We start from the raw sequence: 26047 nt of genomic DNA, 5'->3' as shown, positions 1-26047 counted from the left end.
TTGACTTGGATAAGGTCATCAATGCCTACCAGATTTAAGTTAAAAAAAACAAAGGTTCGTCGATATGTACTTCATAGTGACGCTGAAAAATAAAGAAGAAAAAGAAAACTGAAAAAAGAAAAAAGGTAAAAAACTAAAAAAAAACTAAAAAGAAAAAACACTCAAAGAGAAATTACAGACCGGGACACAAATGACGACCGAGACAGAGGGAATATAAGTGACGACCGGGAACCTCAAAGAGAAATTACAGACTGGGACACCCGGACACAAATCACGACTGGGACACAGGGAATATAAATGATGACCGGGACACAGGGACACAACTACAACGGGGACGCCGGGGGCACAGGCGGGATATATAAATGACGACCGGGACACAGGGATTGTTCGAATAGAAATTACAGACCGAGACACTGGGACACAAATGACGACCGGGACACCGGGACACAGGGAATATAAATGACGACCGGGACACTCAAAGAGAAATTACAAACTGGAACACCGGGACACAAATGACGACCGGGACACAGGGAATATAAATGACGACAAGGACACAGGGACACATCATTAGAATAATGAGGTATAGATCTGAATACGGATTGTTTTTCCCATGGACAATTATATGTTGCATGTTCAAGAGTCAGTAAACCTGACAATCTATTTATATGCACAGACAATGGAACAGCGAAGAATGTTGTATATTCACATGTTTTACGTAGTTAAAAACATATATTTATATCTATCTCTATTCACAGGTGGGACACAGGGACACAACTACAATGGCGCGTAACTAATATGGCGTGTAACGACTTACGCGCGCGGGGGGCTTGGGGGGGCGCGAAGCGCCCCACCAACTAGGTGTTGGGGTGGCGCGAATCGCCACCCCAACAGCTAGTGTAATAAATAAATCTGGACGCCCATAGAGACGAACATACGCAATAGCATCTTGAGCATATTCATGCATATGACGGGGACTGCCAGCATATGACGAAGGTAAAATTGTTAATCTTCCAACGTTTGTGGTATTACCGTCATTTATAACTGCATCTCGCAAATGAATGTATTGTTCAGAGCGGAGCTTGGTCTGATTCAGGCGGATATATAGCAAACGTTCTGATTCAATTTTAGCATACATATCAACGACAAATTGGTGAAACAATTCACGGCATTTTAAAATATAATTTTCTTCATCCTGCCGAATCATTAGTCTATAGAAATAATAATCCATTGCACTGCATTTCTTATTCATTTCTTTGTTGGTGGCTGGATTCATCAATTTAATATTAAAGTGATAGCCGTCGGCTCCATCCCAAAAAATGATAGGACATTGTAGGGCATCGTAGCATCGATGAGTTTCAGCAATTCTTAACAACTGAGCGTTTCGCTTATGAAGAATAATATCTCGAGGTAAAAACTGATTACCGACCATAACGATTGCCACTTCGTCGATAGTTGGAGCATTGTATCTACGCACATGTTGGCCAGGAGGCGTTTTGTCAGCGGAAATAACAATTTTATGCGTATCAGTAGGCATCAAATCGATGGCTGTTTTGAACAGACGCACTAAATTATTATTTTCGTGGAAAAGATGTTGCAATTGGGAAACGATTGTCCTTTCAACGTTGGGAGAAATTTCGCAACGTGCATTCAATTCAGAATTTCTATCACTGATGAAGTACAATTGTAAAAATTTATGATTCTCGCCTGAGAATGGTAGAAGGGACCCTGCTCTATGATAAATTTGCCCTTTTACTTTGAAAGTAGACATAAATTGATCTGGATTTTCGATTTGGGCTCCAAACGACGTCATTTGGAAACATGAGTTGTATTTTCTGATTTTTGACAAAAAACGCTTAGATTCTGACGTAGTTCCAGTAAGGAAAGTCTTCAATGGCTCTGGTGGTGCAGCCAATAGAGAAAGTTTAACTTTTCCTGAGGCGCAACACATTCCCATTGTTTCACCATTGAATTTCAAGGCCTTGCAATAGGGACAAATTTTAGACATTTTCCCGATTTGAACACATCTACTCAAGCTATAATCATCAACTGGGCTGTACCTGAATGCCAGGCGATAACTTTCAGGTTGCTCTGATTCCTCGGCACGCTTTCTTTTCTTACTTTCTCTATCAGCAGCAAGCCTGATTTCTTGCTGTTCTTGTGATTCCTCGGCACGCTTTCTTTTCTTACTTTCTCTGTCAGCAGCAAGCCTGATTTCTTGCTGTTCTTGTGATTCCTCGGCACGTCTTCTTTTTTCACTTTCTCTTTTAGCAGCAAGTCTGCTTTCGCGTTGCTCTGGTAGTTCCTCGGCACACTTTCTGTTCTTTCTTTCTCTATCAGCCTCAAGCCTGTTTCCTTGCTGTTCTTTTGATTCCTCGGCACGCTTTCTGTTCTTTCTTTCTCTATCAGCCTCAAGCCTGTTTCCTTGCTGTTCTTTTGATTCCTCGGCACGCTTTCTTTTCTGACTTTCTCTATCAGCAGCAAGTTTTTTGGCATAGACTCTTTGAGCATCTTCATCGGCTTTTGCCATTGTAAGTTCATCATTCATTTTAAACTTAAACATTAATAGATTTCTACGTGAACATATATGTCTTAAATATCTTTAATGACGTCACCGTCATAGCAAAAATGACGACAACTAACTTCATGATTAAATATCTTTAATGACGTCACCGTCATAGTAAAAATGACGACAACTAACTTCATGACGTCAGTCGACACAGAAACATGACGTCACCTGACAGACAGACACACAGACAGACAACTTATTTTTATATATATAGATAAATATCTCAATAAATATTTATATTTATTGAGATTTGCAGTGCCACCATTTTTACTGAATTGATTTCTTATGAAGTATCAGCTTCAACATTTCCAGAATCACCTCAAGGTAAGTTCAAGTCCTTTTCCTTTGTACCTTAATTTTCACCAGTTTTCGGATTCTCGGCCATATGAACACAAGTTATCTGACGGCAGATATTTCCAAATATGACTGAAAATTTGAACTTTAAGACTATGATTTTGCTTGAGATGAACTTTGAGCACTACTTTAAAGTTAAAGAATAGAGTAATACTGGGGTATTGTTCAAATTTGTTTTGTAAGGTCCAATAAGACGCAGAGGGTGCAGTAAGACGAGTAAGAGAAACAGATTCTAGATCTATATTCTGTGGTACATAACTAACGAGCTTGCTGAACTGGTTTTGTCAGCACGTCAAGAGTGGATATGTTGGTCAATTTAATAAAATATTCATTTTTCATCTGGCTGTTCTAGGAAAATTGGGTTATAAGGTTGCCTTACAACCCAAGATTTGAACTTTAAGACTATGATTTACAACCCAAACCATTAGTTTGGTTGACAAACCATTAGTTGCCTTTAAATTCAGTCATATTAAGCAAAAACAAATCTTATTTTTTCAGAATTAGAATCTAGTCAAATAACTTCAGCATCTTCACCTTTTTTGAATGGCAGCTGAAACCTTGACACTCTTCACCTGCAGAAATAGTTCCACGCATTGATGTGGAACATCCTTGACTCATCTTAATACCGTATTCTATATTAAGAACTACAAGTGCCGTTTTTTGAGCTTGTTTTGGCTACCCGTCTTTATAGTTTCTACTGCGCTAGAAGAACATTTTAGTAATATTGTTGGAGGTCAAGAGTAAGCACAAATGTTACTATGAATTTTGAATTAAACGAACAGTTCGGTTTTGGTGGCGCTTTAAAAAACAAAAAAAAAACAAAAAAAACAAGTGCTAGCAGGAAGTCGCGTCAACTTTTTTTTAATTTTTCAACATCTATAATACTTTGCCGTCTCCACTCCTTATCGAATTAGTCTATATCAAACGATACTTTCGAACAGAAGGTTAGAGAGTAACAAGCTGAAGTAACTGAGCTGATTAAGTTTCCACCTATTTGAGTTTTTCTTATGTAATCATCGAACAAAATCGGGTTCTGACCCCTCTTGATTTGTTCGATAATTAAGTATCTTTCGTTGTCAGGTAAAGGCCTCTATCCAGAAAAGACAATTATTTAAATATATGACACTTCTGATTTGAAGTTCTATGATGATGAATATCAAAAGTTTCTGAACCATGTCATTCCCTTTTATTTTTTTGAGAGAGAGAAAGATGGGTTTATTAATATAAATAACAAAACAAGCAAATGGCCCGAAGCAAAGCTTGTTTGGGCTTACAACCCCAATACACATACAAATAAAACAATACGAAAAAGAAGAAAAAATAAAAAGAAAAGAAAAGGAAAAGAAAAAAGAAAGAAAGAAGAAGAAAAAATCAATTACCCTGCATTTCAATCGAAACGGATTTACACTTCAAAAGAGACAAAACAAAAAGAAACCAAAACCACTTTACCATTATCGCCAAAATCAAAACCAACATCTTGGCTCCACTTGAGGTCCACTCAACTATCAAAACCATAAATATTAAGGCAAAATAGCTTTAATTCCCGCCGAAATTCAAAAAAACTATCCATGTTATTCAAAGTCGTAGGTAAACAATTCCATGCATGGGGTCCTAGATGCCGAATAGAAAATTAAGATCTACGGGTAATAGCAAGCGGACGACGAATTATATAGGACTGTCTCGTAGAATGTGTATGAATATCACTTCCTAATTCAAACATATTTTTAAAACATGTTGGTAAACAATTTTGAAAATATTTATATATAAACAGGCTTCGATAAAAAATAATAAGTCCTGCTAAAGGCAAGATTTTGCATTCTATATACCTCTTTTGTACCGAGTCTTTAAAACCTACACCACATAACACTCGAAGCGCTTTATTCTGCAAAACTCGAACACGATGGAGATGAGAAGGAAATGTACTACCCCAAACATTGCAACAATATAGCAGATAAGGATGAATTAAGGAATAATATATTGTTCTTAAAATATCTCTTGGGAAAATATACTGCAACTTTCTTAAAATGCCAACATTCCTAGCGAGTTTAAGACTAATATAATCTATATGTTCTCTAAAGCTGAGACATTCATCAATTAAAACTCCTAGATATTTTGTACAATTTATTCTTAAAATACTCATATCAGCAATATTAAGTCTGTCTATCCAAGGGTAATAATTTGAGCTCCTACCATACAATAAAAAGCAAGATTTACTATAATTCAAATTTAACTTATTAAGCTTCATCCAATTTTGTACAAACTCCATACAAGAGCTAATACGACTCAACAGCTGAATTCCTGTTCGTGCAGCCACAGTTATATGAGTGTCATCCGCAAAGCTGGGAACAATTACTTTTTCCCCATCACATCCAATGTCAAGATCATACGAAATCACATTAAAAGCTATACATAAATCATTTATAAAAATTAGAAATAACAGGGGACCAAGAACAGATCCTTGAGGTACTCCAAATTTAACACTACTAACTGAAGAAACATTATCTCCTAGTTGTACATATTGAGTTCTTTCTTTTAAAAACGAGGACAGTAATTCAAGAAATGGTCCTCTAAAACCGTAATTTTCTAATTTGGCAATGAGTATAAAATGGTCAACGCAGTCAAAAGCTTTTACAATATCAAGAAAAACAGAAGCGACTTTCATACCATTATCCAATGCATCATTCACAAAAGTGAATGATGCGTATTCTCATTAACCAAAACTCAATAATAACCCAGAAGACTTGGACAAACCCCAGAAGTCCCAAATCACTAAATGAAAAGTTCATCCCTAAAAAACTTCTGAAATCCTCATTTTAGGGGGATATCCCAGAAGTGGAAACACTGGTTATGATATTAACACAATCTGAGACTTGAAACTTGTTTTAGAATACATAAATTCTGCAAAGCTGCCAAACCAGATCAGTTTAGTTGGCACGTTATTAAGCATATTGAACAGTTCCTCAAAAGAAGCTATTTTTAAGACGGTAATACTAATAACCTAACTTGTTTTTATTTTTGTTAATGTATTGGTACTACAATGTGTATACAGACCTACTGAAACCCTTATTAATTCCTTTTAGACATTAAACATAAAAGCAGAGCAAAAGCCCATAAAATTGACTTCTTGTAACCGTAGAGCTAGGAGCAATCAAGATTATACAGAAAACTGCTGTTATATCTTATAAAGCGACCATAAAATCATCCATGTACATGGCTTACAGAACAGCGCATAAATGCCTTAGCCCCAGTTCAATTGATTAAGATAAAAATTTATTCTGACAAAATGCTTTACATGTTTTTTTTTCACTAAAGGCAATTAGGCCTACATGTTATTTTCACGGGGAAACCTGGTTTATCTGAAGATGAGAACCCTGGTAGTAATGACTATGGTCTTGTTCCCTCTATAGTTTAATATCTATCACGAGCCTAGAACTGCAGATCTAAAATATGTTCTCGATAGCATCACAGGCTGCTATTTATTTACCAACTAAAAGTTTGAATTAATTCACTATATCTGGTTACTCCATGCTCCAAAAATTGAAAAAAATTTCAAATCATTCCACAGCTCGATTTAAACTGAAATTGTAGGCCCGGACGTACTGTCTTCCCCCACCTATTGGCTTAGAAGATAAGTTTAGCTGCTGAAAGAAACTGTATCATTATTTATTAGTTGAATGGATCTCAAGGGGGCCACTATGATTTTAATTTTGAAATTTGGTATTAATCCACTCACAGTAATAGAAGCAGCAACTCTTACGCAATATTTATTTAATATTTCAAAGAAAGTAGTTAGGCCACATAAATGAAACTTTTAGAGATCCACTTAAAAATCGTTTAGTGTCTTATTCACCTAGAGTATATACGTTCCTTTTGGATGTTAATGCCAATTTCTCCGGAAAGTACTTGCCTAACCTGAGTGGTTACATTCACTCTTTACCCTAAAGTTTGACTTTTTCTCACAACTATTTAAGAAAGCATGCTCAAACACAAGGGCCGTTAAATCTGAAGTATATTTAAAGAGCTTTCAGACATTAGCTTAAAGAGTGAGGGTTAAGGAAGGGGTAGCCTCCCTTATATATGGAATAATTTCTGGCTGTTTTATGTTTTAATAATGCTGCTAAAGAGCCGAGCTTTCAGTTGACCTGAAGAGACAATCCTTGATGAGAAAACCATAAAGGACTGGCAGACAAAAGTACTTATGAATTGCGCAAAGTATCAAAATTCCATGAGACTCACTATTCGTATTTGAAAATGGCCAGTCCAGTCCTTGGAACTGGTGGCTCTGTCTCTATTTCTTAAACTCGAGGTCCAAAGAGAAGAATTCCTGTGTCACGAGAATGAGCCTGATAACCACACTCGTTACCCTGTTTACACATTAGTAGCCTATGTTAACATGAATTCTTTTGTGGCTGAAAAAATACTAAATGTTCTTCAAAAAAAGATTTTATCTCACTCGAGACACTATTCAATAAACGTCGTTTAAAGATGTTAAACAGTATAAAAGTCAAAGGGAAATTCAGTTGAAAGGTACAATGGTAATTTTTAAGGTTAGAAGGACATGAAACCAAAATATGCGTGCCTCTAAACTAAGTCAGAAGAAAAAAAAGCCTTGCTGCTTAAACATATTAAAAACATACCGGGTGACACCAAAAAGCATAGTAAACGCTTGAAACGAAGATTCCAAGAAGAGAGGCAGAAATACCAAGCAGATCTATTCCAAGCCAACATTGGAAGGATTCTGCTGAACGGCAATGAAATATATGATACAAAGTAGAAAGGCCCGTGCAACACTGAAAGAAAAAAAAATCTTTAAAAAATAAATCAGCACAACCAAGTATACAGAGGAGTTTTAAAGATCCGATCCCTCAAAATACAATTATTTTGTACTTTTTTTTATAGTTTTATCTAAGTTAATGTTATCAGGGTTTTTTGCTTTTTTACCGAATTTTTTCCTTGAGGACAGAAAAAAATTCTTGAATACAGCCATCATACTAGGCATAGAAATGAATCCACTAATTGAGAAGATAGGATCCTTTTCATTAGTTTTTACGACATTCAAAGCGCTTCGTGCACATCCAATGCGCTTTCAAAGGAAAGCGTTAAAGCTAGAAATTCTGGTGCTTTTAGTGTTATATAGTCTCTGATCAAAAGGACAATTTTTGCACCACAGAAACCTTTGTATCTGACTTTTCACAAATTCACATCAACTTCGGTGTTCATTTGCCCCTTCCCATAATTTTGGGAAGTAAACCCCTATCGTACCTACATTACTTTTACTGCCATAATGTCAGACCTGGATTTACCAACAGACCCAATAGGCCCTGCCTAGGGGCGCAGAATTGATAAATTATCACTGAGTGATTTTTTTTCTTGACAAAAATTGCACTGATTTGATTGATCGTCAAAGTGCCAGGTGCACTCTGTCGCAGCTCTGCCTAAAAAAACTGATTTAAAAACAACCCAGGACTTCCATGACCACTTATAAACTATCAAATATCTCCCAAAACTGGGAGCTGAGACCTCTCTTTCATTACTTTCGGCTCATCAGTTGTGTTCTTTTCATTGATTCCTCTGTCCCTAAATTATCGCTGAATTAGAGCTGAGACCTCTCTCTTTCATTAATTTGGCTCATCAGTCGCGTTCTGTTCATTACTTCCTCTATCCCTGAATTTTTGGGAATAACCCCGAAAATGTCACGAAAATCAGAGCGGCAATAACGCTTCAACCTAGAAGCGTTAAAGCTTTAAATCAGAGTCTGCATACTGCAAAGCAGGGTCTGAACGCAGAAAGGCATGGACCGGAGCTGGGCAAATCAAAAGTTCAAAAATCCCAATCCAGTACGGAATACGAATGCAAAGCAGAAGTACAAATTCCTGGCTTTGGATGGATGGTCTCGGAATAATTGATATAAAGGAGTTATCCTTTCTAAATCAGGAATATGGCATGGAATAGCCTGAAAATTACATGCAAGAAAAACTGAAGCTTGGGAACGTCTCTAGTAACTTTAGAAGCGTAAAAATAAAAGAGTCCTATAATATAGATCAGCAAATAAAGCTGATCTACTTTTGGAAGTGTCTTTTCGGTTTTTGTATCAGTATAAAGAAAATTAAATCACCCTCGTAGCAAAATCCTAAAGGCATATCTAAGGCGTATCATAGCTTAGCAGTAACGCTAACATAAGGTTTTGAGGGTTTTTGCGGAACAATCTTTATGAAAGATTTCTATAAAAACAGACCCTTAAAAAGTATGCGAGCAGTACCTGAATAATATGGCTTTTGTTTGAATAGCTTGTATCAAATTATGTTTAGTAGTATTTCTGCCAGACGTACATAAAAGTGTGTTTTTTTCGCAAGTCATTTTCCAATTTTCCCTAAATTCTACGGAGCAAATATATTATTAGCAGGGTTAAATACCAAGATAGAGTCGCAGGAAGAGACATAGAGGAAAATAAAAAAGTTTGTGATATCTTGGATGTGAAGGAAGATTTGTTTTGTGAGGAAAACTTAGCGGCTGCACTAAAAGAATTATAAAACAATAAGGCCCGAGGTGCTGATAGTGTGGTACAGATACCACAGATATCATAGATAGTGTGGTGGAGCTGATGAGTTTCTTAAATATGGTGGCTCTGAGGTTAGAAACAAGTTATGAATTTAATTTTTGAAAAAGCGGAAATGTTTAGCGATTTTAGGAAAGTCCTAATTGAACCAGTGTATGAGAAAGATGATAAGAGTGAGTGTGGCAATTATTGAGTCATTAGCCTGTTCTCTGTAGGTAGCAAATTACTCAGTAATATGATACTTTTTAGACTGAGAGATGTTGTAGACAAAGTTATAAGAGAAAAACAGTGCGGCTTTAGAAAGGGTAGAGGATATGTAGACCAAAATTTTCCCTCTTAGGTTAATCATTGAGAAGTGTCTCAGTTATCAAACACCTTTGATCCTCAGTCTTATAGATTATGAGCAAGTGTTTTATCCTGTTGATAGAGGAGCTTTAGTGAAGGTCTTATCCTTTTATGGTATGCCAGACAAATACATTAAAGTGATTCGTACTATGCTGCATTTAATACGAAAATAACACTGCTGCATTTAAGGTGGGAAAAGAGGTTACCAGCTCGTTTCGTGTTAAATCAGGAGGTAAGCAGGGTTGTGTTCTGTTCCTCCCTTTATACGGATCAAATGGGGAGGGAAAACTTTCCTAGGCTTATATTATACTGATGATTTAAGCATCCTAGATGATAGTGTGAGCAAAATGAATGAACTTTTAAAGGTTTTGCGAGTTTAGAGTGCTAGAAAAGTTTTGAAAATTAATGTTAAGAAGACTGAGTCCCTAAGGCTATGAACAAGTGGAGATGAAAATGTGACGTTGGGTAACGAAAATATTGATCAGGTGGAGATCTTCAGTTAACTTGGTAGTATTATTAGTAAAGGCAGTGGGAGCAGTGAAGATGTTAAAAGTGAAATAGCCAAGGCTCATGGTGTTTTTTTCACAGTTAAAAAAAGAATGGAAAAATAGGAAGATACTGTTGCAAACCAAGGTTAGAATATTGGAAGCTACAGTGATGACAGTGGTCAAATATGGTTCTAAAGCAAGGTCGCTCAGAAAAGCCGCTGAAGATTTGTAAGACGTTTTCCAGAGAAATTGCCAGTAGCCAGCTGATTGACCGTATTTTAAAGAGTAAGCTGTATAAAAAGTGTGGTTCAATCCCGCTTTCTAAGGCTGTAATGAAAGAAAGGTTGAGATGGCTAGGGCATGTTCTACGGGTGAAGGATGACAAATTGGCGAAGATTGTCCTTTTCAGCCAGCCGTCTAGGGCTAAACTGAAAGCAGGCCGTCCGTGGTTGGGGTGGGAGGGTGTCATAAAGAAAAGTTTATGGGAAATGAGAACTTGCTGGGACTATGTAAAGAGGGACTCTTTCAATAGATTGGGATGGAGGAGGAGCGGGCGTAGCTTTCAAGAGCGCAGTATTCCACAATTTGAACAAGTTTTAGATACCACTTGTCGTACGGGAAAATGGTTGGGAAAAATGACGATTCGAAGACCTTTTATGTTACAAGTGATGTTGGTATTTAAAAATAACACTTAACTATGGTTAGAATAAAGTAAGAAAAAAGCAAAGCGAGCATAAGCCGAATTTCAGAAATTTGGGTGGACTTGTGATATTGATATATAAGAATCCAAATAAGGCATTGTATCCAGTCCAAAATTAAAGTGATTTGGGTAGAGGTCCGCCCAAAAGGACAAATGCTGAGTAAGGCACGCAATTTTGGAGATAAGAGATTTCTACTATGGTAAGAAACATGCAGCCTGTTCTTGATGGGAATAAGGGCAGTTGTAAGATTCGAACGGTTACAGAGCCATTAAACCAGAAAAGAGGTTTAAAAACCAAGAATTGAGGAAGGTCCCTTTTTCTTAGTTATTTTAGGTAGAAAAAGAAGTAAAGATTTTATATAATTACAAATTAAGTAGCCTATATTCAAGAATCATTTCCGTACCCTGTATGAAAATCCATGCCATCCCGGTCAGTGGAAAGCTTAAATCTCGGTAATGAATTTATATTATTATTATTTCCACCGAGTTTTTCTAGACTTCTCGTATAATACACTAATTTTCAAGAGTTTTGATGAGCTTGCAATCTTCCCCATCTCATCCCCACCACAAACGATAATAACGCGTGTGTACAGTATCTGTATCCCCTCGTTTTGCCCTTTTGGCTTTACTGCTGACTGCTGCCACTTCCGCACATACTCTTATTGTGTAGTTAATTCTAAACTATCACAGTTAACCTATGTTTGGGGTCATAAACGCAGATTAATTAATTTGGAAAACCCTTACAAAGGACGATGACCAGCAACAGATCAAATTGGTTTTTTCCAAACAGTTGAAACTGGCTCATCACAAGTAGAGGTAGCAAGCAACACGTAACCTACCTCAATATTATACAATGTTGAGGTTCAATAACCCTTTAAGGTCCCATTTTAAGATACGATGAGCCTCTAATCGGGTGATGAACCCGGAGATTAGTTGTAGAAACGACCTTCAAAGAAAAGCGAAAATTTAGGTTTGCTTGCTGTTTTACATCTAGGCTAAAAGTGAATCTGAAATATTGAATAGATTCGCTCACGCAAGCAATCGTTATTTTTGATTGATCGATCCGATTTGACTAAACCAGTGTTGTTTGTGACTCGTTGTTTGGCATAGCCGAATTTAATTTGTTTTCACATTCACTAGAGAGGTTTGTTGAATCTTTCTAAAACTATAGTAAAATACAGATACGTCACATCAAGTTTTCTTTTTTGGGGGTAGGGATAGGGGGTGAATCGTATCAGAGAATAACCATGTATATGACCAAAATGCGATTAATAACTACCTTTTGGCAATTTTTTTGAATGAATTATTGGGACATAGGTGAACCCTCAACCCTCCAAAAATAAAAAAAGCGATCACTTGGAAGATGCGCGTACGCAGGCGCAATCTCTGAGCCCAACCCACTCCTAAATCGTAGCTTTTTTCAACATTTCTTTGCACTTCATATAATGTTTATTTCATCATTGCCCCTCCCCCTGGAAAAAAAAACTAGCCGATGTACGTTCCCGATTGGGAAAAGATTTATCCTGGCTTAAGGACAACTTAATTATTTCCGGAAGATACATTTTAATAGGATGTTTTACTTTCTAATTTTAAATCAAATTAATTTTTTACTACAAACCTGAAAGCAGATAGAAACAAATGTTCCTATAAAACGGTCTGTTTGACTCATCCCTGGTAAAGCTGGCTCGCCAAAAATTTCTGGTGCAATCTGAACATGATCTCGCAACGTTAAATAAAAGTGAAGCATCCATCCGAGGAAATGTGTCCAGATATTAAGGGTCTCATTCGTCCACCAGAAAAGACTAAAATAAAAGGTAAATATATAATCGGCTGACTCTATTATTGCAAAGATAATCATGTAAGCATAGATGGTAACCGATTAAGGCCACTCAATCTTGAAAATGGCAAAATGCCAATGTTGTTTATCGCTTCAAACTTTTAAAGTTCTCTTTGTAGTTCACCTTCGATAACTTCGAAGACCACGCTGCCTTTCCATGACGAAAATAAAAGAGTACAAAATTGGGATGAAACATTTTAATCGACAGTGAAACAAGTATAAAATTTTAACTGAATATTTCGGACACATATACACTGTCCATCATCAGCAGTAAAACTGATGGACACTGTATTTGTGTCGAAAATATTCAGTTAAAATTTTATATTTGTTTCACTGTCGATTAAAAGGTTTCATCCCTATTTTGAACTGTTATATTTTCAGTTCAAGTCATATGCTATATGTTGTTGCTCAATTCTATATAACATATAACTATATGTTGCTATCAATTCTGCTACATCGATTGACGATATCAGAAAATCATACACCTCTGTTTTTAACATAATACTAGTCAAATCTCTAGTAGTCTTAAAAGTTATTTCTTAATCGCCTAATAGCTCCGGTACTGAAAAAGCAGTTTATTTCAGCAAGTTTGGTCAAAGTAGGCAAAGTTGTATTAACATTTTGGAAACTTGTGGGATAGATGGGAAGGAGGCCAGAACCTTAGATCGTATATATGTTCCTACTAACTTCATACCGAAATCGCATAAAACTGATTTGTGCATATTTTGCTTCAGTTCGATTATGATTTAAGTAAGAAAATTGAATATTCAGGGGTAAAATATTATTTACTTTAACTATATTTTTTCTGGCCACCCATCCTTATTTTTTCAATATTTAATAATATTTTTATTATTATTTTTGTATATATAAACCTCAACCGATCAAGAAAAACACACATCCTCAATATTTCCCATGTAAGTACATTTTCTACTTATGCTCTAGACACCTGTCCTGTATATCTTATATCACGCAAGGCACATATACAGAAGGAGAAGGGATGGAAGAGTGGGGCCAATTGGGGTCACAGGAAGGTATCTGATCCCTAGATTTTGAAAAGCACCCATTCCAGTATTTTCTTTAAAAAAAAAGTTTAAAAATGCAATCTTCCGCTATCATTTTAAGAATTGGTTCTCTCCACCCTTCTCCTACATTCTCGTAAATTAGCAACAATGAAGTAAAGAGATAGGAGCCTAGACATCCTGAGCTGTCAATATTTTTATGATTGTTCCCAGATTTTCTTATACTTTTTATATAATTACAACATGTTTTGCTAATAGACAATCTGGCCATATCCTGACTAAAGAACAGCGTCAACGAGCAGCGACCAAAGAACAGAGATAAAATTTTCCAGATGAGCAATATCAGTCAGGGTTAAACGTCTTAGCGAAGCCTTTTAGGCTTACAAATAATCTTGCCCTCCCCTTTCTTCCCATGAGACAACAACTTTCTTAAGTTATTGTCGTTTTTTAAATATGTTATACCCAAATAACGGCTTTGTCTGCATAATCAGTACCCATAGAACACCTTTAGTTCCTGGAAAGAAGCCACCCCTTTTGCAAAAAGAAGCAGACTCATTACACGGGGAGTGAGCCAGTAAGGGTAGAAAAAATAAATCTGTATTCTTCCCATGAGACATCAATATTTTTTTTAATTGATTGGTTTTTTCATTATTTTTTTGTATTTTAAAGCCTTAGAACAGTTTAAGAAACACTCCAGGTAACTGAAAAGAAGAACCCGTTTTAAGAAACAAACTTTGACACATATTTAACTAATTGCCTTTGTCCATTCGGCCATCAGCGAAATAACACTTTGCAAAACTCATACTTTGTGACTGTTTTGGCTATCAAAATTTGACTATGCATGTACATTTCCAATTGAACTCACAGGATCTTAGGGGAGGTAACAGAAGTAGGGCTTTAATAGGGGTGAGGCGGAGTGGGTTTGAACCACCAAATTGCATTTCACGCCACAATTTTTCAATCATCCCAAGAAGAAACGTCTTTCGAAAAAATATGTGGGGGGGTCCTGTCCTCCTTGCTGATACGTAAATTTGTATATACTTTTTAAGCCGTGTATGGTTCTATGCCTTATCAGTAGTGACCAAAACTCTAGAGAATGATAGCTGCATAAGAAGATATTAATATAAAAAACCTGATTCCATGTGAGTAAAACTCAATCTCTATAGGCACCTTTCAAAATTTATAAAAATAACCTATGTATAATACTGGCACGTACACAGGGGGGTCCTTCGCCCCCCCCTGAAATTTTGTGAAATGTTTAATTTCCCCATGGTTTCTTAGGATTCCTGGCAAAAATATGACATTTATTAAGAATCTAGATACATGTGTGAAGCCTTTTTTGGGGGATTTTACAGCATGCAATTATCCTGTCAAGTCACTGCCCTCTAAAGCTAGCCTATGTCCTAATACTGTCAAGGTGGCTTTACTTCGAACTTGTCTACAAGCTTTGCGGATAGTGGAATTTATAGGAAGAACGTAGATACGAGCAATATTTTTATGTGAGCTGTCAAAATCTATCTAAGAGCCCCACTCCTTAAAAAACGGCATAAAAATAACTTTTTCGTGCCAGATGACGCTTGTAGATGGCGAAATTTATATAAACCACGTAGCCTACATGTGAAGAAAAGCTTTTGAATCTATCTATGATGCTCTGGTAACCCGCTAGGCCTGGAAAAGAGAAGAAGAAAAAAAACAGTTTTAACTTTTTTAACCTTTCGTTACTATGGGCTGTGGTTCACTCTTTACTTGACTGCAGCTAATGCTTCAATCACGACAAAGAGTTCATTGCAGATTCTCTCCAGAAGCTAGTTAAAATTGAAATTTGAAATCTAAAAGATGGTAGAATTTGTAAAAGCCTAGTAAATAAAGCAATAGCTTTGAATTTAGCAATTGAAAATCTATCTACAATGGTGTGGTAGCCTGCTAATATTTCAGTAGCAAACTGATTGGCAGAATATTTATGCAACTTACTAAGGGGGCTCGGAGGGGGAGTGTACGGGTGGGATTCTTGTAAACCTCCAGTTGAGGGTTCTGGAACATAAGTATTACAATAGTACCTGTTTTGTACTTCAGAGCTTTTCCACTTAAGAAGTGGCACCAAAAGTATTGTTTTCAGTGTTATATCACGCTTACGAATGGTAGAATTGATAAAAAAAAAGAGGCACGTAGATATGAGTAATAGCTTTCAAATAAGCCATTAAACATAACCCTTATAAATTGTGCTAACCCAATAGCCCCAGCTTTTCCACTTGGAAAATGGCACCGAAAGTGTCGTTTTTAGTGGCTTTTGGAACTTGCAGAGGGTGGAATTTATAGGAAAAACATAGATTTGAGCAATATCTTTTATTTAAGCTATAAAAAAATCTGTCTACGATGTTCTGGTAGCCTCCTAGTACTACCCCTTGAGAAATAGAATAAAAAGTGCCATTGTAGTGCCATATGGCACCATGCTGATTACTTATCATTTTGATCTGACACCATTTTTGAGGGCTTTCAGGCTTTTTTGAAACTATTATAAATTTCTTTTCATAATCAACTTTTACTTTTAAGACGAACTAAAATAATAGTTATTATTTCTGAATCAGTGTTAGATGACAATTTTTTTCACTAGGCAGTTTTTCCAAAACGTGTTTTTTAACTTTTGGTTACTACAGGCTGTTATTCGCTCTTTACTAGGTTGCAACTACCACTGCAACCAACATCTGATGCCCCCTGGTGGTGTTTAAATTTTTGTCACTAAGAATTTGTTACATGAATGTGACGTCATTGACATATTTTTTTTTTTCAAAATTAAGGCTGTCAGCCGAAAGGGTGCGCATCCTGCTCTTGACCCACAAAACATTGTCATGCCTCACTGATGTACCCAACTATCCAAATTAAATTGCAAGACTCTTTGTTTCCAGGAATATATCTGAGCAAAAATTCACTATGCATACGGAGATGATGACAGTTCCCTTTTTGTTGCCGAAATCTTTTGAACAAGAAATAAAAGATTATATTCGTATTCTTGACTGCACGAGGTGATAGAGGTGGGGACATCCTCTAGAGTCAGACCACTCTGAATAACCTCCCTTGAAAGTTTTGAAAAATTACGACCTGGAAATTGTTTTTGGCATTTCAACACACACTGCCGAAATTTAGTTTCTACAAAAATCTTGTCAAAACTAAGATATGCCTACATAATTCAAGCCTCCATAGAAACGGGTCAATTTTCTTTCGTATATTTATGCCTTTATGGTACTTTATGGCTCATTTTTTGGTTTCACTGGCATTTTACTTGATTTGGAAAAATTGGCAACAAATTTTCTTCACTCCCCAGGATTCTGACGAAATTCACCAGTGCTTTCAAGTAAAGCACAGTTCCACCAAATTTGGTATGCGCCACCTGGTAAGTGATTTGTGAAAATAGAGGCCCCCTTGGGAACCGCAGACATTAAAATCCACCAAAGTTTTTGAATATTTAAAAAAATATATAACAAAAAGTAAAAATATTTGTCAAAATGAGATAAATTAGGGTTTTCTACAATGTTGACCCCCTACCATGAAAATTTCCGACTAACCAGCCGATAATAAAAAAGACAAGCCGAAGATGTATCTGATTGGTCCCAAGTGACATTCAAATGTTAAGTTTTCCTTGTTAATAATACGATCTAATTCTTTTTTTCTTTTGGTTAATTCCAAAAAGACCAAAAATCATTTATTCTCCGCGTAAGTTTAAAACAAACCATTCAAAAAGACATAATTTAAACATTTTAAAGAAAATTTGTTTATGGAAAACCCTATCACTCTTCTAAAACATTTGTTGCCATTTATATCAATATGTTACTCAAGTACTTTATTTCTTGTATAGTTGTAGGTTACTTTAAAGTAGCTTTCATAATCAAATGAATGATCAAGTTTGATTAGGCTAAAATCCCTAGCTATACTCATTAGCATAGCAAGGGAATTCTATGAGGCAAATCTGTCATGCTCTCAGACCTTAGATTTACCCTCATCTTTAAAGATTTTTCAAGTAGGGAAATAAGTTTTACAAGGGGTGGCGGATCCAACCACCTTGCTTCTGCTGCAGCATTCAAAGGTTTGTATTGTCAAAATAATTTAAAAATGGCAAATTATCCAATTTACCTTGATTCTGTTTTATATTGAATAATGCATACAAAACAAAATCTGACTCACCTTTTTATACAGTCTTTTGCGCTAAGCTGAAATCTATATCCTCTTCTAATATATGGGTTATGTTTCAAATAATCCGGAGCTAAGTCAAATTCAACAATTTTTGTAAGGCTGCAGCAAGTTACCGTTAGTTTACGAGGAATCTCGTTAATCTGAACTAAATCTGGACTAGAACGACCTGATGAGTCTCCATCTTCACTCGAACAGCTTAAATTATCGAAGATCAAGTTGTCATTTTTGTCAACAATAAGTGCTGACCGTTTTCGCTTCCTTGTCTTTCGCTTTTTTAAGATAGGACTTGGCGTTCGTCTTCTTATAAATAATGGAGATGATGAATGTGGTGGCATTCTCAAGCTTATTTGATAAAAATCACTAGTATGTTCTTATGTCACTAAACCGAGTGCGACTGTGTAAACGTTCAAAGAGGCTCAGTTGTTCCGATTAGTCAAGATGTGTGTGCGGAAGTACTTCCCTGAATGGTAGCATACGTTCGTCAATAAGTTATGTGGCCAGCATCCAGGTTCTTGCTGGCCTCCAAAATTCCAGTATTTTTAGATTTGCGATACAGGTCTTGTGGCTTTGGTTGTCTGAAATCTAAACGGAAAATTCGATCAGTTTTAAATCAGCTTAAGCTAATCATCAGATAATACCGCAAGAGAAAAAAGAGAGGTCATTAAACAAAAGCCAGTATAAACTGACGAGAATTTCTTATAGAGTACAAAATTCCAAAGCTCTATCTACATTCTAACTACTATTGAAATCTGGTTTCTAATTAAGGGACTTATTTAAAGAAAACTATTCTGCCATTCTAAGCTCAAAAGGTGTGGCTCAATTGACCCTGTCTTTCGGATTTGCTACCATGTTAGAAATGATAAAAAACAAAATTACCGCTGTCATATCGACATGAACTAAAATGTTATGCAAATGAATGTTGAAGCTTATATAATTTAAATTTGGGTATAGGGGGGATTGGTCGGCATCCGTCTAGAAAATCCCCTCCCCTCGGACGATTTTAGTAATTGTGAAATAAAGAAAAAAATAGATTGCAACCATTGAGTTTTGGAAATGAGGATTATTAGACAGGGGTTAAATTTAGGGAAGCTAAAGGAAGATTCATTGGCTAAATGGTGTCTATAAGGAGAATACAAACCGACTATGAGCTTTTGGAAACAGCAAAAGGTCACAACAATGCTATGCACAAATAATACCCTCGTCAACATCCGTGGTCCTGTCTCAGTCAGCTGTATCACAATATTTGATTACTAGTAAGGTGTTAAAGCCCTTGACATCGTCAATGTGGCTAATTTAATTGGTCTTTCGACTTGTATTTTTTGAAAAGATGTTTATTTTCGTAGAAATATTTTTAGGATTTTGCAATTTTATGTACTGTTTAGTACTTTAATTCTTTTTGGGGGAGGGAGGGGGCGAATTTATCACGTCTCAAATCATCAATGAGTGGAACGAGCTTCCAAATAATACGGAACCTATGTCCGAGCTTAGCCAGTTTTCCTCTTTTCTTACCGGTACCCTAAAAATAGTTTCAAAATTTGCGGAGCAGCGAAAATCCAGAGACCTAGCCAAAATAAAACTCGCACTTATTCGGTCGAGTAGATATTAGGTTCTTAGCATTATATGCATGTCCAGTAAAAAATACTTGTACAAAGTATATATTTTTCAGGAAGTAAATTGGATGAACATATTACTGTTGATTAGATTTAAACATATTCACAGTGAATATTCTATACTTTATCTCCTTGCGCTGATCTCCACCCCTAACAAATGGAATGGACAACCATGCCTCCTCCAAGGGGTTTCAAAAACGGAAGGACCAGACCTAAAATATTAAAAACCATAAAAAATAATCTATACTGCTTTCATCTCTAAAATATAAAAGTACTAGTTAATTTTAGGGTAATATCTTGATAAAACACAAAAATAAGGTGGTATAAAGTGAGATATACCCAACCTCTGACTCTCAATTCAACGCTCTTTCTAAAATAACTGCTGTTTCAACTACCTCAGCACCTATCCCTCATGGTTAGTAATAGCCATGGGCTATACAAAAGTTAGAATTTCTTTTAGATTGATATTATGAATCAAGTCTTAACGAGAAATGTTGAAAAAAAGTGCAAACTACCAAAAGAAGCAAATTTTTCTTATAGGCTGGGGTTATATCCAAACATTTTAGGAGGGGGTATAATTGCAATGGTAGCGATCATTATATTTAGTAAGTACGGTGATTAAAAAGGTGTTGTTTATTTCTCGCTACCTGATTTCTATATTATATTCAATTATTCATAATTTCAAAGGTAAGAGATAAGCAAACTCACTCAAATAATTCAGTCACAAAACAGCATATCGTGTAAACATGTTACTAACTCTCTTTAAAGTCTGCTTAGAGTATGCGACGAATCTCAGCCAATTCTGAGCGTGAATCTCAAGTTGCACTTTGACTAAATGAAATTTAAACCCTTGTACCTGTGTAGGTTGTTTGTTAATCCTATTTTCGCTCTCGTTTCTGTATTCCAAATAGGGTAGAATTTAGCCCTTTTCAAGTAAATGGGTTAAAGTACATTATAACCATGAATTATGTAAAAAGAAAACATAGCTAAGACTGGGTAAGCAAAATTTCGTTGTATCGTTCACTATTCCGAAATATTCCTTTTCAGGATAGGCCTATAATCTTCACAATTTTTAGTAACAGCAAGGGAATAAGTCAAAAACATTGGAAAAAGTAAAAGTACCGATATAGACACATGGATGTGCCTGGAATTTCTTAGAGAACGGGGAATAAAACCATCGATTTTGTCGAGGGTTTGAGGGGATTTCACTGACTTTTATGTAGTTTTAATTCCTTTTACATAAATTTCAAATTTAAAGAAAGGATTAAAGGCAACAATAATAATAGAATTAGAGAATTAAGTATTTCAGAGGGATAAATATATATGTATATATATATATATATATATATATATATATATATATATATATATATATATATATATATATATATATATATATATACTATCTGTTGGGTTGGTGGGGCGCTTCGCGCCCCCAAGCCCCCCCGCGCGCGTAAGTCGTTACGCGCCATATTAGTTACGCGCCATTGTAGTTGTGTGCCTGTGTCCCACCTGTGAATAGAGATAGATATATATATATATATATATATATATATGTTTTTAACTACGTAAAACATGCGAATATACAACATTCTTCGCTGTCCCATTGTCTATGCATATAAATAGATTGTCAGGTTTACTGACTCTTGAACATGCAACATTTAATTGACCATGGGAAAAACAATCCGTATTCAGATATATACCTCATTATTCTAATGATGTGTCCTTGTGTCCCGGTCGTCATTTATATTCCCTGTGTCCGGGTCGTCATTTGTGTCCCTGTATCCCAGTTTGTAATTTCTCTTTGAGTGTCTCGGTCGTCATTTATATTCCCTGTGTCCCGGTGTCCCGGTCGTCATTTGTGTCCCGGTCTGTAATTTCTATTCGAACAATCCCTGTGTCCCGGTCGTCATTTATATATCCCGCCTGTGCCCCCGGCGTCCCCGTTGTAGTTTTGTCCCTATGTCCCGGTCATCATTTATATTCCCTGTGTCCCGGTCGTGATTTGTGTCCGGGTGTCCCAGTCTGTAATTTCTCTTTGAGGTTCCCGGTCGTCATTTATATTCCCTGTGTCCCGGTCATCATTTGTGTCCAGGTGTCCCGGTATGTAATTTCATCAGTTGACAAACATGACGTCAGTCGACAAACAACTTCATGACGCATACAGCTCAATCCTTATAATGACGTCAGTCGACAAACATGACGTCATTCGACACACAAACATGACACATACACACACACACACACAGACGACTTATTTATGTATATATATATATATATATATATATATATATATATATATATATATATATATATATATATATATATATATATATATATATATATATATATATATTTCTTGAACAATTTATTATCCCTAAAGCAGGAAATGACTCAAAAACCATGTATAAATTATTTTACACATTTTATGACATTGTTTGATATTTTAAAATCCTATTAAACATGCAAAAAAAAAATACATTGGCATACCAGTAAATATCTGGATGCAATAGAAAATTAATAAAAACACGCAATACTTGTTAGAGCAAAATAAATCATTTGACCTTTTTTCTTAAGAAAAGTAGATGAAAGGAAATTAATTACTATAGCATCTTGCTTTTCTCAAAATAACAAAAATATGATATTCATTGGCCATGGCCGTATCCGGAAGGGGGGGGGGGCTGCCGGGCTTAAAGCCCTCCTCCCATGCCGAAATTTCTGTACGACTCGTAAATAAGAAAGAAAACATGTATAAACAAATTTTTGATGGGTTATTCAAAAGTTTTTTGCAAGCCCCGCCCCCCAATAAAATCCCCCCTCCCCCGAACAAAATCCTGAATACACCCTTATCAGTAGTACTGGCTCACGGAAATTAAAAAGTTGGTAAAATTTTTCAATCTACGTGGGGTAGGGGGGCTTTCAATAGGGTTTGTTTCAAAATCTTGGAAGCAGTTGCCCTTCCCTGCCACCGTGTGACGCCATTAGCCATTTTATGATTTTAAATTGTTTCAAAACGTTGAATCAAGTTAAAAAAAATTTATTTCATCAAGAAGGACTAAAATCAAGGCAAAGAATAAGACAATTTCCATCCCATTTGCTCATCCCACAAAAAAGGCCCTAAGCTGTAATAATTAATTTATTGTGGACCTACTTTGCATAAATTCAATTGGGAAAAAAATACGTTCCTTCTTACGAAGTCGGGGCAAGAGGGATTAGGTTAAAAAGTCTTTATCACTAAAGTGTGATTAACCCACAAGTACCACCAAAAACGTGCACAACTACGCGATGATGTGATTGTCTAAATGAACATAGAAATAGTCAATATATGATGTATCAATGGTTTCACGTAAAATTTCACAGTTCTAAAAGATCTTATATGAAAGCATATAATATTTAACTACAACATTTCCCCCGCGTCCAATAAACTTATTATTATTGATTTTTGTAGTTTTTGGAATTCAATAGTCAATTGTTTCAGCTGCATTGTGTTTAAAAACACTTATTAGAACTTATTAAGATTAATGTTTTTTTTTTTTTTTTTTTTATTGGGCCTCAGAGGTCAATTAGCTCCAATTTGTCCTTATAAAAAGGGTCATTAAATACCCATAAACTACATTAGTAATTTTGTGGAATATTTATCTATTTAAGCTAACAACACTTTTGCTTAGTTTTAAAGCATCTGTGCGTTTGTAAGACTTCATTTTTGCAAACAATTCATTTTGATGTTTAAACCGTGTTTAATAGAGCACAAAAATTATTCTTATTTAATAAGTTATTGCAACTGGTTGGAATCAATTGCAAACGGCTCTGTTAAACGCGAGGTTGGATCTGCCTCTAAAATGAACTAAGGAGAACATTGGGCTAACCCTTCCGGAGAAAACAAGTATCACAAAAAATGTAGAATAAAATAGTACCAGTCGCATGAAGAGCGCTGCCAACGATATGAAAGCTTGATAATCATTAAGTGCAGGATCTTTCGGGAAACAGGAGACCCTAGTGAAGAAATTTGTAGGCCGACTGCAAGTGAAGAAGTACAGAAAAACTACCCACAGTTCTTAGCTTATCATTATTGCTTTTTGGAGCCTCATAGATGAGCTAGACCCCAGTGAATTTGACCCTTTTCTAGATTCCCTATTTTGAAAAAGTATGGAAACAGGCTTTTTAATATGTTGGAGACATTATGTGTTACTAAAATACTTTGAATTAGTCATGTACTATGAAAAATTTAACTAACACCAAAACTGGCTATCCAGGACCATACGACGATCCTCATCCACTTTTTTTACAAACCTATTTAGGGTGGCACTATTCAAGGGGCAACGAGGTAAAAAGTTACTCCAGTGGTTTCAATTCCAAATCTTAAAATATTGTCGGTATTCTTAGATAAGTAATACTTATACTCAATGTAACTTTCTTTAAACTTCTAGTATTTGTTTAATATCCTCAATTAACTAAATCCATTTATATGCTTCTATGATTTTGTTTAGGATATATTGTAAGAGGAGGCACTACATCCTATATGGGGAAGCCATGGACCCGCTTAAGAGAACTTAAGTCATAAAAACGACTCTTTCAGCTATACGACGTAGTTGACATCTTGAACAGAATCGCTCTATGAAGAACGTCCTTACTGATTCGACATCCCAGTATCATAATTTGACGGTTAAGGTTCTTCAGTTTTGTATCTTGGGTCCACTCCTATCCTTGCAATTATAAAATACATTGGGGGTAATCTAGAAAACTCTCTATACTACTTTGGCAGTAACAGAGCAAACCATTCAACTGTATCAAAAAACTAGAACCTTATCAATGCATCTCTATCCCTTCAAGCAGGTCTAATAAAGATTTAATAATGCTCTGAGGCTTCGACAGTCAATTTGAATGCAGTACAAACAAAGGAACTGTCAGTATTGTCATCGAAAGTCTTGCGTCATTGACCAAACTTCATCTAGATACTAAATCCGTCAAGAGGCTTGATGAGCTATCTGTCCTAAGACTTCATTATTTAGCTGAATTTTTTGCGTTCCTATTTGTGGGATGCAATCTTTCTCCGTTAGAAAGCTTAGGACATTCCAAAAAATCTTCTTCCATCCAGCACGATCATCACTCTGCTTAAATCACAAATAAGACCTTCTGAGCAATGTGACAGGCGAAAGAAAAAAAAATGAAGCCAAAGCTAGTCAGATAAGATGGTTTGTGGTAATGATTTCTTTCCAGAATCAATCTCAAACCGGGCTTGAAAATCTTCATGCATTTTTCCTTTTTTTAGTAGTATAAATAAGTTATTGGAAAAGTCTTCTAAACAGAATCGTCCAGGCTGCATTCAATTTGCAGCTGAAAAACTGAAAGAATTTTATCACAAAAAACTAATTTAGAATTTTCCGTGGAGTCAATTACGTTTCATAGAAAGTTTCCAATTTTAATAATCGAACAATTACCTGTTTTATAATTAATCTGATATTTCTGAACCACAAGACCTTATACCAGAGTTTCACTGAAGTCAATGAGCTGATGTAGAAGTCATACGACTTCCAATGCAGCTAGCTGCTCAGCCATAAGCAACTAAAATAAACTTGTAACCCTGACCCAGAGATGATTTTCACGGCCACAATTAAGAAGGCTGTGTCTACTCCGTAAAACCCGCAATACTTCCGCGGTTCTTTTTGTAACCGGCGTACATTATTATGACGTTGATTCAGTGTGAATGACATTGCAGAGAACTTGATGAGAAAAAAGAAAATCTATAACTGCATGAAACGGTTTCGACATACTTCAAATACGAATCTCATGAACGATGCTATTCTAATAATTTTACTCCAATATTTCTAGGGTTGTCAGTCACGTGTGTGAGATAAAATAAAAATCAGGCGTTTAAATTTTTGTTTGGTTTTGTTGGATTTACATAAGAATTAGAGGCAAAAACTGAGCATCAATTGCGGCAAAAAACTACTAGTACAAGCTTGCAAAGCTAATTAAATAAAAAAAAACAAGTTTTTTTTTTAACTGCAAGAAAGGAGCGACAATAAAACTTAAAATGAACAGAAATTGTTGCGTATATGAAAGGGGTTGTCCCATCCTCAACGCCTCGCTCTTTACGCTAAAGTTTGTCAAAACTCTACTTTTTCGAACAATAAAAATCTTTAGCGTAAAGAGTGAGGTGTTGAAAAGGGAACAACCCTTTCATATACGGAACAATCTCTGTTCGTTTTAAGTTTTAACGTCGCTCCTTACTTGCAGTTAAAAAAAAAAACTTGTTTTTAATTTTTTTGCTAAATAACCTTCCCATAGTTTTGATCTGAAGATTTTGATAAGACAAAGGAGTGGGAGAGGAGGTCTATTTTCCCTCCAACTGTTGGTTACTTAAAAATGCAACTAGAATTTTATTTT

At 35.8% G+C, this 26047-nt stretch overlaps 1 protein-coding gene across 2 annotated transcripts in view; it reads right to left on the bottom strand.

Moving 5' to 3' along the window:
• LOC136032218 (progestin and adipoQ receptor family member 3-like) overlaps positions 1-25207 on the bottom strand; it is a 56863-nt gene extending 31656 nt beyond the window's left edge. The window contains exons 1-4 of one of the 2 annotated variants that reach the window (XM_065712431.1): positions 25099-25207; positions 18042-18632; positions 12628-12811; positions 7558-7710 (exon numbers count right to left, since the gene is read on the bottom strand). In XM_065712431.1, coding sequence (XP_065568503.1) covers positions 7558-7710; positions 12628-12811; positions 18042-18385 — 681 coding nt within the window. In that variant the 5' untranslated portion in view covers positions 18386-18632; positions 25099-25207. Of the gene's footprint in view, positions 1-7557; positions 7711-12627; positions 12812-18041; positions 18633-20368; positions 20480-25098 lie in introns of those variants that run through there. The other variant, XM_065712430.1, reaches the window with a different exon arrangement.
• Positions 25208-26047: the final 840 nt, after the last annotated feature.

The sequence above is a fragment of the Artemia franciscana genome, chromosome 10 (assembly GCF_032884065.1).
Source record: "Artemia franciscana chromosome 10, ASM3288406v1, whole genome shotgun sequence".
Classification (NCBI taxonomy): Eukaryota; Metazoa; Arthropoda; class Branchiopoda; order Anostraca; family Artemiidae; genus Artemia; species Artemia franciscana.
This window is presented reverse-complemented; position numbering and strand designations above follow the sequence as displayed.